At 39.8% G+C, this 16,064-nt stretch overlaps 2 protein-coding genes across 2 annotated transcripts in view; one reads left to right on the top strand and one right to left on the bottom strand.

Moving 5' to 3' along the window:
* The window catches only part of LOC140135649 (DENN domain-containing protein 11-like), a 31,071-nt gene extending 30,582 nt beyond the window's left edge, over positions 1-489 (bottom strand). The window contains exon 1 of the mRNA XM_072157223.1: positions 198-489. Coding sequence (XP_072013324.1) covers positions 198-489 — 292 coding nt within the window. The remainder of the gene's footprint in view (positions 1-197) is intronic.
* Positions 490-1,494: 1,005 nt separating this feature from the next.
* On the top strand, positions 1,495-15,651 carry LOC140135648 (NFX1-type zinc finger-containing protein 1-like). The gene is made up of 4 exons (XM_072157222.1): positions 1,495-1,671; positions 4,971-5,114; positions 6,745-11,791; positions 12,593-15,651. The coding sequence occupies exons 2-4, from the start codon at positions 4,999-5,001 to the stop codon at positions 12,965-12,967; spliced, it is 5,538 nt and encodes a 1,845-aa protein (XP_072013323.1). The 5' UTR covers positions 1,495-1,671; positions 4,971-4,998; the 3' UTR covers positions 12,968-15,651.
* The last annotated feature ends 413 nt before the right edge of the window (positions 15,652-16,064 follow it).

Genomic DNA, 16,064 nt, shown 5'->3' with positions numbered 1-16,064 from the left:
AAACCAAGCACCCTCACTACGTTCGGGTCTGTGAGGGTGCTCGACCAGTCATAGTACAAGATAAATCTGATAATAAACTCAACTTTTACTCCAGTGAATGTTGTCATCCATGGCAAGCATGCAACTTGCAAATTCCAGAGTTTTAGGACACCAGATACTAGTTAATACTATAGCTCTTTATTAAACTTTAAGCTTACCTCGATGTGTATCAAATGCTACAACAAATATTGCCACGATATTGTCTTGCACTCGCAGCTGCCTCGCCACTCCAGTATGTCCAGCTGATGGTATCGCAGATGGGCTAGCGATCGAGTCATTCAACTTTTCTTCCCTAGGTTTTCCAGCCGAGAGACTGCATACACCACGAGCTCTTTCATTAGGCAATGCTAATGCTGCTTCTTTTGGATATGTACTTGCCAAAAATCCATCTCCGTATTCATCTTCTGTGTTGACTAAAAGAGGAGCTTTCTCACTGCTACCTGCCGCCATGATGACGAAAATGCTATCTGACGTGCACCGGAAGAGACCTTTTCGACGAAAAAACAAAATCATTGTTTACTTCCGTGTCAGTGTGACACGTGAGTTGTTTGACCTTTAACCTTATTGAGCTTCGTAACTTTTGACCAATCAAATTCGTTTTAGGTGATGACGTAGGCAGAAAGATCTCACAGGGAAATTCCCTAAATTAATTGTTTTAGTATTAAAAACTTCGTATTTTTTTTATATTCACCTGTATTTTCATTTTGGTAAAATACAGGTAAAGAATCTGGGTCTATTTAGATGTGATTTGCCCCCGGGGATTTGCCTCTTTGTCATAATGCAAATACTCAGGGCAAATCCATCCAGGGGCAAATCACAATGCACCCGCGTTGAAATAAATAAATAAAAAATACCGGTAGACCACGGTAAAATAGTGAAAAGTCCTTAAAAGTTTGCAATTTTTGGCCCAAAATATGATGTTTTCGGGCTAAAAGGAAATTGGGCGTCGCCATGGAAAGGGGTTGCCTCCACCTGCCAGCTACACCACCGCAGCTAGGAGCACAAGTTCCAGCCTTCCACCACTCCCCTTTAAATATATTAGATTTTTTAGGCCTTTTTAAAACATCCCCCCCCCCCCCTCAAGTCACTGCACTGCCCACCCAAATAGGCCTATTATAACTTATTAGATGAAGGTCTTTATATCGCCCCTTGGAGTGACATTTGGGTGTTTTAGCCCGGGTTTTTAGCAAGACGCTTACATCCTCTGGCTCCCGGCTCTGGCTTCATGATTACAAAAATTTGGTTAATACACCGCTGATATAACATTATATTTCGTAACACACACAAAATAATGATAATATTTGTAATCATATGTTGTAATATTGCTATAGCTCTACACATGAGTCATGACATTGACAACATTGATCTTTTGCGCGCATGTGCAGAGTATAAGTTTATGATTTCATGAGTGGGGAAATCCCTACATATTAAAGAAATATTTCGCCATATCTGTAGGCTCGCCCATGACGGGATTTCCCATCGACGCAATTATTACTGATGATCAGTTCATAGAGAGATACCGTATCATTTGGCATTTTTGATACATTCAGAATCAGAAATGCCATCGACAAACGCGAAATAACCAGGAAAATAAGACTGAAATAACATAGAATAGTTGGATCTATACCATCGGTAAGTCAGTAGTTCGTACTTCGTCTAAAATCAAATTATGGCAATGTGTAAATTTCTGCTGGCAACATTTTAAAAATAAATCGTATTTCATTTATTTGCAACGTTGAGCCTATGGTAGCTAATACTATACTTAAGTATTAAAAACAAGGTAGAATATACCCAGAATATAGGGCCTAAAGGTCTAATTATTAAAAAAAAAAAAATTAAAAGCTTGTATGTCATGTGCCATACTGTAATGTAGGATTATATTACTTAGAGCATGCAACAATCTAGAGTGCATCTGAAATATCATGCTTGGTCTAAGAATAGAACGTACTATTAACGTGCTACTATTTATGTATAGCCTATTTTTAATTAAGGTGGTATTGGAGGCATTATGGAAGTGCTCTAAGCATGTTTTAAACAGATTAATTGAGTAGAGCAAAGCACACTTAGGCGCTATCAGTATGCCCTATGCCTTTTGTTTGAAGCAAATCGGACATACGGTTTTCAAAATATATCAATTTATATTTTCTTAGTATCGTATTGTTTTTATCAATAATCAATAAATTAATGAGCTATAATGTCTGGAGAAGCTCATTAACACATAATTTTTGCCAATACGGTATTTTGCTAAAAGTCCATGCATAAATGTTCAGGGTACTTTTGTTTTGCATACTTTTGCCTTGAAACATGGTCAAAGTGTTTCTAATAAATTATGTTCTAATGTATTATATAGTGAAGCCTCCCCTTAATATGCATTTGCATTTATGCAAATTAGCTCATTAATTATGCAAATATGCAAATTAGAGGGCGGCTTCACTATATAATACATTAAAATATATATTAGAAACACTTTGACCAAGTTTCAGGGCAAAAGTATGCAAAACAAAAATACCCTGAACATTTGATTTTTAGCAAAATATTGGCAAAAATTGCATATTAGAGCCTTTCCAGTCCTTTTAGCCATTAACTATATTGATTATTGACAAAAACAATAGGATGCAAAGAAAATATAAATTGATGTATTATGGAAACCGTATGTCCGATTTGCTCCAAACAAAAGGCATATTGATCAGTGTACTTTACCCTACTCAATTAATCTGATTAAAACATGCTCAAGCATTTCCTAATTTCTAGAAAATGCCTCCAATACCACCTTAATTAACATGCTACTTTATATATACATATTATTATTATTTCAAATATTCTTTACAAAAATTTGCATCTTTATATTTTGATGCAATATTTTGCGGAAATCCATTATTTTGATAATTTTGTTCAATTTTGACCCCAAAAAGTTACATGTACATCAAAAAAGTCAATCATGAAAGCTTCCTGAAACCAAAGTTTTTAGACCTATGATATCTTGAAGTTCAAAAGTCAGCTTAATATCTTTTTCACAAAGTCAAAATATGAGTGTTCCAAAATGCTACTAATTCAACGATGCAACTTGAGAGAGCAAAAAGTGGGGGCCTGGGCCAAATTTTGACAAGCCATATCTCCAAAACCACTTGGAGTTGAGCATTCATTTTTTTCCATGCGTTCATTATGCTCATAGAGGTATGCTAGAAATGATTTTCAACAAAATTTGAGTGGATGACCACTGACCAACCAACCCATTTTGTTGATGTGGTTGGAATGACATATATGTGAGTAGGCAAACCTAACTGATGTTTTTAAAGCAAAGTCATCGAGTCCCAAAGCCAATATCTCTCAGAAATGTTGTACAAGAACATATTTTCAACATACCTGAAGTTGATGGTGAGGCAAAATGTCTGACATTGGTTTTCAGGGGGGTCAAAATGTACAAAAAATGTACAATTGGAGTTTTGCATGGCTAATATCTCAGCTAAAAGTATTCCAATAGGCTCAATATGGGATAAGAGTAATGTCCTACCAAAGGGCACTGACTGGCAAAAAAATGGACGGCAAAATTATTTTTACTTTTGGAGTTCTGACCCCCCGAAGTTGGTCCTGGATGGACGAAGTTGCATTTTGAGGGCCGTATATCTTTTAAAGTAAAGGAGTCACAAGTTTTCTGATGCCAGATTTGAATTCTACACAAAAAAGTACTCCAGGATACATATTTTTCAAAGTTGTTGGGGGTTCCCTTTATACATTTATGGACCTCCAAACATCATCTTTTGCGTTGCGACACATTTTTTATGCCGACCCCCCTAAATTTCAAATTGATGCCACGGGAAAACGAAATGGAGTAGCCTATGAAGCTCAAATTTTCAGGATTTTACTTTCTCATCAATATCTACCACCACACAGAAAAAGAAAAAAATTGAAGAGGTGCTGCGGTACACATCCCTGGAGTTGACATGGAATTGCTCATCTGAGCCCCTAAATTTGATATTTTGGACCCCTTATATTTGAAGGCCAGCACCACCCCTGCATTTATGCCAATTTTGGCCATTTTTCTGAAATAAGTGCCATCAAAATCGACTGAAAATGGCGGGAAACATGGTTGTTATGGTAACTAACCCACCTGTGACTTCTGCAAATATCTTCCGGTTCATATAAATATATACCGGTAAATAAATACAAAAAAGGTCATTTTTACCCCAAAACTGTCATTTTTAGCCAAATACGAGCATTTCATGCTGACATTTTGATTTTCAAGAGGTCATAAGTCAAAAACCTTTGATTTCAGGAAGTTGTCATGATTGGCTTTTTTGATGTAGGCCTACACATTCATATCAATACATTTTGTACTTTTTATTTCAAATATCTTAAATTGTTACATTTTTTCCATGATTTACCATGTAAAATTAAGTAATGTAAAATTCCTTATCACCTGAAGTTTGATCGTGACGTCATATTTTGATTGTCATATTGCATCTTTTGCAGCTTCAAAATACAAGCCTATAAGAAGTTACTGTGACTATACTCTGATGCCAAGGTATAATACCTAACATCACTAGGTGGGACTGGATTTTGTGCGTTTTTGTCCGATAAAATGGTTGGTTCAGGACCATATGGTAGGCTACAGGAGCACCTTGACCCATAAATATTTTCAATTTAAGTACATGCTCCAGGAGCTTGTTTGACAAACACGCTCCTGGAGCATGTACTTTGTACTTAAATTAAAAATATTTTTGGCTAGTCAAACATGCTACTGGAGCATATGTACTTCAATTGAAAATATTTATAAGTCAAACATGCTCCTGTACCATATGGTGCTGGACTGTGGTGTAGGACCATGATGGAGCAGGACGGACCATATGGTCTTGGACCATATTATCGGGCCAAAATCGCACAAAAGCGTGGGACTAGGCCCCTAATACGTGTTTTACTGTTTTGTCCATAAGGTTAAGAGCCAGAACGTGACGGCCGGCGATGGACGACGACAGAAGGCGACGAGGAGAAGACAGAATGGACCATCTGAGGCGGCGGGGAGAGGATCGTCAGCTTCATCAGAGACCGAGAGGGGATGGCAACGGATACCCTCACAGGTACGTAGGATCAGGTAGGCCCTACAGTGGATTTTACCCGTGTTCTCAAAAATGGAAGAGAAAAGTGCCCCCCCCCCCAAAAAAAAGTGAAAGAGAAAAATTAATAAGGCAAACGGAAAGTAAGGGGGAAAGGAGCTCATTTCCCACCAACATTCATCCCGATCATGGGTTAAAATAGGATAAAATACAAAATACTTGTTCGCTACTCGCGCACATGCGTCCTTTATTGGAAGCTCGAATTCTTTACATGAACAGTTTATATATGGTATATGTATGATTATATCCCATCGATAATACAGGATCAAAATAATGTAAAAAACCGAGAAGAAATTGTTATTCCCCCCCCCCTCCCCCGACCAAGAAAGCTGGCTACGCCCCTGTGTATTGTGTAAGCTATGGTGCGTGAACCGACATTCGACCTGTGTCTTGTGTGAATGTCACAATTAAAGTGTAAGAATGTTAACTTCCTAAAATACAATAAACAGTCCGGCTCAACATCACATTAAAATATGCTGATGTTGTTTTTACCTGTGTGTCTTTCACACTGAGGGCATTTTACCACTGAAAATAAAACTTATCTGACCTCTTACCCCGACTCTTCTCGAATGACAATCTCAATACCAAAATACCTTAGTTCTGACTCAAATCGTCCTGCAAGTCCTAATCATTGTACAACCTGATCCTCAAACCTGACCTTCTAAGCTCATCTATAAGGTAAGCCTATTGCCCATCTGCATTGATTTAAATGACCGTTGATTCTCAATAAACAGTACTACAGCGGGAAGGGTACGGATAAAAGAACTAGCTTACGAATATGCGTGACTTCTCTCTAGTCCGAAGGATCACTAGTCCAAAGGTTCTCTAGTCCGAAGGGTCGCTAGTCCGAAAACCAAATTAAGTCCGCTAATCCAAGGTTCTCTAGTCCGAATGTATTTAGCTAGGGTTAGGGTTTAGGGTTAGTAGGGTTAGCGAGTCTTATTCTATATTCGGACTAGAGAACCTTATTTATTATTCGGACTATAATAGAGAACCCGATATTCGGACTAGCGAACCTTTTTCAGAATTCGTACTAGCGAATGGTATATTATGAGTTCGGACTTGCGAACCTTCGGACTAAGGAGCCTTCAGACTAGACAGTTGTTGCCCGAATTTGGACGATGGAAGTAAATGAAGGTTCCCAGGGACTGCCTTTTGAAAATGAGAAAAGAGCTGTAGAATGCTCTTCTGGTCTCTTCAAGAAGAGCTTTTAGAAGATCGAGCTGTTTGCACATGTGGCCATTAAAGCATAGAGAATATAACGAGTACCTAGAGGAGCTATAAATCGCTCTTTCAAATGCAACTTAAGAAGAGCTGTAGAGGATCGCTCTCACTCTTCTCAAAAGGCAGTCCCTGGATTCCAGAGATTGAACAGTGATCTTTCTATCAGCACCAGGCATAAGATTATAGTCGTATATTTGATTATAACTGGGGCAGTCCTGAAAAGCATCAGCTAAGCCCTTATAATTATATGAAGTATGGGTGCCTTGATCGTCCTAACCTCTTCAATAAGTGTTTTTTTATAACCATTTCTGGATGAATTGCACGAGGTTTTTGATCATTACGCACAGGCCATCTTTGCATTTTTGTACAGAGTCGTTGATGCTGGACATGGGAGACATCAGGGCGGGGATTCCGCAAGATCAGAACGTGGCCCAAGACGACTTGGCTACAAAAGCCTTGAGGCAATGCTTGATACCAACCCAACTGAAATTATCTTTAGACTCTCCTCATCCCGAAGTGGCTTCATCGAGCTTCTTAAACAACCAGACATTCGACGTGACATAAAAGCTTTCATTGTGACTCTACTTGGCCGTGCATGTCAAAGCGATACAGAACCTAAAAATCTAGTCAAGCTATTGAACATAGCAAACGAGTATTTTCTGTCGCAACATTTGACCCAGTATGTCACTGAAATGACTGTACAATATGATCCCAGGTATGTCCAAACTATTCCACAACAGATCAAAAGCATAACCACTTTGCTTTTGGTAATGTTGCAACGACTTCCACGATCAGCCAATTCTGTAATTGTTAACGTGTTGCTTCTCCAGGGAGTGATTCCAGGCTTAGAATTAAGATGTGGTGACCTCGATGATGAAACTAAAGCTACACTGAAGAAGTTGATAGATTATCATGAGGAAATGAAACGAAAAGCAGAGGAAGACAGAAACAAGGCGAAACGGCCGAGGCAAGTTGGTAGCGTTGGACCACCTCCAGATAATTTCAGAGAACTCTCAATTTTTCCCGACATCAATGACTTGAACGCAGACGTGGAACCTTTTCTACGACAGAACATCGTACGTGGTGGCTATGAAGACGCGGATCATTACTTGGATGTGCAGTTTCGACTTTTACGAGAAGACTTCGTCCGACCCCTACGTAATGGTATTGAAGAATATCTGCGAATGAAAACAGCGGCTCCGGCTCAACAGCGTCACCAGCGACCAAAAGATATCCGAATCTACAGCGATGTTCAGATCCAGTACCCAATGTGCTCCTGGGATGGAATAATTTACAGAATCCATTTTGATCAGACAAGATTTGGGCGAGTTCGATGGCAGGCCACCAAGCGCTTGATTTTTGGATCTCTTGTATGTCTCTCAAAGGACGATTTCCAAACTCTCTTGTTCGCCACAGTTGCCAATCGAAATCCACATGATTTAGAACAGGGATTTGTTGATCTCCGATTTGAAGACAGGGCAGCTATTGAAGACTCTAAAGACGATCGATTCGTTATGGCCGAAACGTCAGCTTATTTTGAAGCTTATCGACATGTTCTGGAAGGATTGCAGGAAGTCACAGGAGACACACTGTGCTTCCAAAAGTACATCATCGATGTTACTAAAGAGGTTGACGCCCCTCAATATTTGCAACAAAACCCGACTGTCACCTATGACTTACGACCATTAGTGTCTGATGTGAGTCTGTCAGATGAATCAGAAGGAAGCGATGAAGAAGATCTCATAGATTCAGAAAACACCAAAGTGCAGATAATGAAACAGCGAGCATGGCCTTCGGCAGAAGACATGCATTTGGATAACTCACAGCTAGCCGCGGTACAGATGGCTTTAACAAAGGAACTATCTGTCATTCAGGGACCACCAGGGACCGGCAAGACCTATATTGGACTGAAGGTTGTTCAAGCTTTGCTTTATAACAGTCGTGTATGGTGTAAAGATGATCATGGTGGTGCACGTCTCAATGACAGAAATTCACAGACACGTCCGCTTCTCATTGTTTGTTATACCAACCATGCATTGGATCAGTTTTTAGAAGGAATCTTAGAATTTCAGAAGTCGGATATAGTTCGCATTGGTGGCAGGAGTTCAAGCGAAGCCTTGAAGTCATTCAATTTGAGCTCCCTAAAACAAGAGATAAGAAAACGTAGGGAAGTGCAGCGATTCATATTTGAAACAAGCCGTGATGTTGCGATGTCGATGGGAAGATGTAGACAACCTATGGAAGAGGCTCAGGCACGAATCAATGCGACTAGACATGCAGTACTAAAAGAAGACACTCTTCTTCCGTACATGGCGCCTAGACACTATTCCAGTCTAGTCAACCAGTGCCCTGTCAAACTTCCCGCGAGAGTTGCTTATCGAGTTGGTATTATGCTGATATGGCTAGGTTTAGATGGTAGTTTTCATGTCGCACCTGCTATGAATCAACAGCCACTTCTGGACGCAGACGATGACTTTGAAGCGGACTTTGAAGATGAGGACCAGATAGAAGAAGAAGCGGATGTTATGGAGGAACAGCGGATGTTAGATGATCAAGATGTAGCAGATAACAATGCATCTCGCAATAGGTTTGACATTAATACTATAAGACACGACTTTGCATTAGATGTTGAAGCAATGAACATGGAGGAAGAAGAGGTTGTAGATGAATGGCAACAAGTAAAGAAGGTACGAAAGGGTCGTATGAAGAAGCTCATCAGACGAAATCTAGAGTCGAAAAACATGATGACCATGCGTGAAGCAGAAAGAATTACCAACGTGTGGGCTATTCCTGATCACATGAATCGATGGCGGCTATATAGATATTGGGTTAGAGGCTACTGTGATAGACAAGCACAGACTCTTTTTGAGAAGCAAGAACAATATGAAAGACTAGCAATGGAGATGAAAGAGGTTCGAACCCAAGAAGACCTGGCCATTTTGGAAACAACCAAGGTTATTGGAGTGACGACTACAGGTGCAGCTAAGTATCGAGCCTTGCTGCAACGAGTAAAGCCACGGATCATTGTCGTTGAAGAAGCAGCAGAAGTGTTAGAGTCTCACATCATCAGCACACTGAGTAGCGATTGCCAACAACTGATTCTGATTGGAGATCACCAGCAGCTGCGACCAAACCCCACCGTATTTGAATTGGCCAAGGATTTTAACCTGGAGATATCACTTTTCGAAAGGATGGTCAAAAATGGATTGCCATGTCAACGTCTGACGCAACAACATCGAATGCGTCCAGAGATATCGTCCATTATGAAGCTGAGGCACTTCTACCCCACACTACAAGATCACGTGTCTGTTCGCAACTTTGATGATATCAAAGGTGTTGAGTCTAACGTCTTCTTCATTGATCACGATAAAGTGGAATCCTATATAGATGACACTAAGAGCCACTCAAATCCACACGAAGCGGACTTCCTGATAGCATTGGCGCGATACTTCATCCAGCAAGGATACGATCCTTCCCAAATAACAATACTGACTACATACACTGCGCAGCTCTTCAACTTCAAACGCTCAGTAGGCAAACTTGCTTCCTTCCAATCGCTGAAAAGCGTCCGAGTGTGTGCTGTTGACAACTTCCAAGGAGAAGAGAATGATATTATTCTACTATCTTTAGTTCGCAGCAACGAAGAAGGGAGCATTGGTTTCTTGAAAGTAGCTAACCGTGTCTGCGTTGCACTGTCTCGAGCACGCAAAGGTCTCTTTTGTATCGGGAATTTCAATCTCCTAGCCAGTAAAGGTCAGCTTTGGGAAGACATTGTTGTTGAAATGAAAGCCAACAGATCGTTCGGGAAAAGTCTCAAACTTATCTGCCGTAACCACCCAGATCAGGTTACAGAAGTAAGCACATCCCTGGATTTCTTGAATGTACCCGAAGGTGGCTGCAGCAAACAATGCGAGGCGAGACTTGCCTGTGGTCACGCATGCGCCATGTCATGTCATCCACGTGACTTGGATCACAAAGAATACAAATGCAATAAAACTTGCGGGAAGATCATCTCTGGTTGTCAAAAAGGTCATCGATGCATGAAGTTCTGTTCCCAAAAATGTGATAAAAGATGTCAAACACTGGTGCAAGAGGATCTTTCGTGTGGCCATATTGCATTTATGCCATGCTTTTCTGATCCAGAGTTTTTTGAATGCCAGCAGCCGTGTCTGGAAGAACTGCAATGTGGCCACCAATGCAAAAACAAATGCGGAGAGACCTGTAGTCGGGAGTGCGATGAGTTGGTGGAACATCTTGGCTTGCCTTGTGGACATAGACCTGTTATGCCGTGTTCAGCTAAACTCCAAGACTGTTCACATCCATGTGGGTCGATTCTTCTATGCGAGCACAAATGCTCTGGAACTTGTGGGGAATGTCAGCGAGGAAGACTTCACAAAGCATGTGCAGAAGGGTGTCGACGTCCTCTTGTGTGCGGTCATCTATGTCAAGAACCATGTACTCAGACGTGTCCACCTTGCCAGGAAAATTGTACCAACCGATGTGTCCACAGCAAATGCCAAGATAAGTGTGGCAATCCATGCGTTTCGTGTCAGGAGCTCTGTGAATGGCGATGCAAGCATAAGGAATGCAGTAAGTTATGTAGTGAGCCATGTGATCGTACGCCGTGCAATGAGCCTTGTAGGAGGAAGCCTCTCAAATGCCCACATCCATGTATCGGTCTCTGCGGCGAACCGTGCCCGAAGAAATGCCGAATATGCGATAAAGAAGAAGTCACGGAGATATTGTTTGGAGAAGAGGATGACCCCAATGCTCGATTTGTGCAGTTGGAAGATTGTGATCATTTTATAGAAGTGAATTCTATGGACACGTGGATGGAACAAGCCGCAACTGGTCAAAAAGTTGATATTCAACTGAAAGAGTGTCCAAAATGCAAGACGATCATCAGACGAAATCTTCGTTATGGAAATATCATCAAGCAGATGTTGCTGGATATAGAAAGTGTCAAGATACGAATGTTTGGAGACGAGACTGCAATCAGACGTAAGAGTCTTGAGCTGAAAAAGAAAATAACAACCAGCCGAAGGAATCAAGAATTGAACTTTACGGCATGGATGCACATGAGTGAGCAGCTTTTAAAGCGATTAACCCTAGAGCAGGTGACGCTCGTAGAAAATCAGTACAACCTGCTGTCTATGATTGAAATTGTGCGAAAAAACGCTGAAGAAGGTATCAAGCATGCCGAAAGGCTGTCAAAGAAACGTAGCATAGAGAAGCAACTTGGTGCTCTTGAGGAGTGGCTGATGGAACCTCGTATGCGAATGAGTGAGCAGCAATTGGAGGATATAAGCCGAGAGATACAGCGTCTATCTATGGTCTGTCAGATGGTAGCGATTGAGAGCAGAGCGATGGAGCAAGGACGGCTGCAGAGTCTTGAAATTCAAACAGATCTACTAAGAGTAAGTTTATCCTACTCCATGCTTTAAAGATACTGATTTTAATAATTGAAATGATTAGTGCTCGCCGAAAGTGCGAATTATGATTTTCATGTACCTACCAAAGGATTATTGTTCCTTGTAAACTAAGCCATTGACATCACCCCATTGTATATGCGCATATGTGATGCGATCAAGCAAAATAAGTCGGAACTCGGAAATATAAAATGTTCTTATAGGATAGTAAAATGCATTTACAAGGCTGGATTTTGCAGAAAATCCCTTTAAAATTAAACAACCAGTTCCAAAGATATGAGCAACTTTAAAAAGAGTTTCCAAAACAACAGGAAACAAAAGGAGATATTTCGTTTGGTTATATTTCAAAATCGATATTTCCGAGATCCAACTGATTTTGCTTGATCGCATCACATAATATATTTACTAATTATACTTCAGGGCGTCCGTTTGGAGGGCACCTTCAAAATGGGAGGGGAGTGTTGTCATAATCGTAATGCTAATCCAACTGTTTGCTAATCCTAAGCACCTCATGTTAGCTGTCAATTAATATGATCACTCTTATTTTTCGATAGGGTTTGTTTCTTCACATACTACTACTTGTTCATGTAATTCTCCTTCTTGGTTATTTAGGATATTCAGTAAAATTCCCTTTCAATGGTTGCGATCTTATCTTAAAAACCTTTCGAAAAATATTTCACTTTATGCAGACTAAAATACATTATCTGGTAAGTTTTTTGCAAGGTTCTTTGAAAATATTTTAAGGATATGTAAAGTTGTATTCAATTTCTTTATACTATATTTGTGCAGGTAAAACGTATGCTTACTGATGGTTTGCCTCTGACCGACGACAAGACTACAACAGCGCGAAGCTTACTGAAGCGACTGAACAAAACCGTCGGTGGATTACCAATCTCTGACAAAGAACGTGTCAGCATAGTCACAGCGATGGGACTATCTGCTGGACATTGGTTCAAGTGTCCCAAGGGACATATCTACGCTATTGGAGACTGTGGAGGTGCAGCGGAAGAAGGGATTTGTCCTGAGTGTAGATCAACGATTGGAGGTACAGGGCACAGACTGCGAGAAGGCAACCAGCTTGCACCAGAAATGGACAATGCCGAATACCCAGCTTGGTCTGATGAAGCTAACATGGCAAATAATCGCTTTGACGACCTATTTTGAGACCGACAGTGCCCAAGCAGTGTCATAAACTGACATACCGCGTATTATCTGCTGGAAGCCATTGGGCTAAAAAGCAGTAGTTAATAGAATAATTATAGCTTGTTTTTACAGAATTCTAAAGCAGCAAACATTACAATCATGAACATGCGTTGAACCAAATCGCAAGAAGTGATCATGATCAACGGAGCGACCGTTTAAACAAACAAACAAACAAACAAACAAACAAACAAGGGCTAGATGAAGCTGTGAAAGGAAAATTGACTTATCAACTTTCAGTATGTTATCCATTGTGCCAAAAATGTTCTGCACATCTTCTCAGCTCACAGAATTTCGCTATCTGATTTTTTTTATTTTTTTGGTTCACTTCGTTTAGTTACGCTATGCTGGCGACGCCTTCGTTGTTGCTAGGTGTCGAGACATTCTGGACTTGCCTTTACATGTGAGCATTCACGCATAATATGTGCAGTTGAAGTCTGGTTATGAAAGTTAATGACCTTAAACATTAACGTCAGCCCTATCAGACCCTAACACTAAACGGAAGCAAAACTTAGCCCTAATGCTATAAGACATTGATTGTTTAGGTCTGCATGAAGGTAAAACCGGATTTTTGCGTCAATGTATCGACCATAAACAATTTGACTTATGATATGATTCATTTTGTGTAAGTATTGGAAATAATAGTAGTTATTAGTTAATGACTATTAAAGGTCATCATTTAAGCACATTTCTGCAGCATGTGTACAGGTTACTAATACTATACCGTAAACGTTCGCCTAATGGCGCTTTTGGATTCTTAGAAATGTGAGAGCGCCATCCTTGTAAAATCTCAACAGCATTAAGGATACGTGTATGTTAAACCTGGACATAATGCCTCAGAAAAAAATATCGTGACATGACCCAATACTTTAGGTCACTAGGTTAGTTGCTAGAGCAGCAAATGTTTTGGGGTTTCTTCGGGTATTCTTTCTCAAAGTGTCATTGGACTTAATTTGTAAATCGATTCATACGTTATACCTAACTCATTTTGGTAAATCTTTTATAACATTGTAATTTCTTCATATTTTTTTAATATTCTTCAGTTCAAAATTACACACTTCTATTGTCTGACCCGTTAGCTCAGTCGGTAGAGGGTGCGCCTTGAATGGTGAATGGTACTTGTTCGAATCTTGATTTCTGCCCCCACTTTTATGTGAAGAAGGGTCAAGAAATGTTTTTGGATTTTGTCCCCATTTTACGAAAGAATATTGTGAATTTTTTTTAATTTAATTTTAATTTTCTTATTTTTTGTAGATAAATAGGCACTGCGAACAAACGGCAACAAAAACCGCTGACAAAATTTGCTCCACCTGCTACCTATCAATGCGTGATATATTCCACTACATTTAACAGTTAAATGACCTTTGAAAAATAGAACGGCCTCAATGTTTCAAATTGTGTAACTAGATTACTTTATTCATTTATGCATTATAAATGATCAGCTATTTTTTCTTTTCTTACAAGGATCGAACCCAAGTAGATCAGACCATTGATCATATAACTATCAGACCACGAAGTAGTTACGCAACTCCGTGATGGTATCGGAACCAAGCACTGTTTATATGGCGATCATTACGATCACGCTATTTTGGTATGCCTTTTGTGTACTGATTGTTTCGATCGTGGTTCATTACTTAAGCGCGTGATCCCGTTGACATAGTAACATTACGTAACTTCGATACCGGGCTTCGATACTGAATAGTTGTTGAGGCACATAATATGGAAAGCGATTGGGGTATTGTGTGCCTTCCAAAGCGCCTTATAACATGTTCTCATTGTGTTGTGGAATCCTAGCCAGTATTCAATGATAGCTATAGAGGCCTTGCGTTTATCGATTGGCTCCAAACAAAAGATTTGAACCGGTTTCTTCCCCGTAATCATGGCGCAGTGCAGTCCATTCAATCAAATGTTGTCATCAACCTATATCGTAGTGCATTTTGTTATGTGTGTGAGACGAACTGTCGCGGTAGATGTAATCATGCTTTTATTGAATGCATTTGAGTAGTCCGCCACTAGATTTACGGGATGATACGTCATATGCACAGCCTCTATTCAGTTGATCGTTGTATGATTTTGTTCGTTCACTCATTCAAATTTTATTTATATCATTAGAAGACTGAGCCTGTTATGATACATCCTCCGTGGAACAGTTTCAAACAAATATAGCTAGGGATTATTGGGGCAGAGGTTATCTTTTGAATCCTCTTAGAGGGCTATCATTTTTTTTTTTTCGGAAGGGGGGTCCCAAATTTACAAAAAGTCTGCGTCAATAAAATTGCGCACCCCCTATTTCGGCAACAAAAATTTTATGATCCCAAACCCCAAAATTGTATTGAAATCAGTCTTTTTGAATAAAATAACACACTTTCTGTGGTCATCGTGTGATTCCCTACATTTTGGTCATAAAACATTTTATGACCCCCTGCTATTATTCTTTCCAAGACTTTATGACCCCCGTATATTTGGGACCCCTCTTTCGAATAAAATGATATACCTCTTATGACCACTGATGCATAGGCAAGGACACTCGCGCGAATTGAAAGACTTGTCGCACGCGACAGTTCGTCTCACACACATAACAAATGCCTATACAATCAAATAGGTTCATTACAACATTTGATTGAATGGACTGAGTTACTCTAAAATGAAACGAAAAAAACAAAGAATAATAAAAAAAAGACACATACAAGATAAAATAATAAAATTATATAAACAATGTTAAAGATAAAATCAAGAAAATAGAGAATAAAATTTCCTCAAATCAGAAAAAAAATATTGACAGACATCATAATCTGTCAGAAATTACTGCATGAGATTCGAACCATCAATCTTCTCAACAAGTTTTCTTTATCCTCGCACTATAGAGGAATCCAAATACACGCATCCCTACACCTGACTAGCAGCCTTTAGTTGGGTCCCCGCCGGCTACAATGCATCCAAAATGTGAAATGATTCGGCCTTGGTGGAAATTTTAAACTGCATTCCATCACCCGTTTTACACCTTCCGCGAAAACACAGGTAGTCAAAAGATTCATTTAAGTTTACAACACAATACAGTTCC

Source organism: Amphiura filiformis, chromosome 16 (assembly GCF_039555335.1).
Source record: "Amphiura filiformis chromosome 16, Afil_fr2py, whole genome shotgun sequence".
Taxonomy (NCBI): Eukaryota; Metazoa; Echinodermata; class Ophiuroidea; order Amphilepidida; family Amphiuridae; genus Amphiura; species Amphiura filiformis.
Note: the sequence above shows the minus strand (reverse complement) of the source record. Positions and strands in the feature narration are given on the sequence as shown.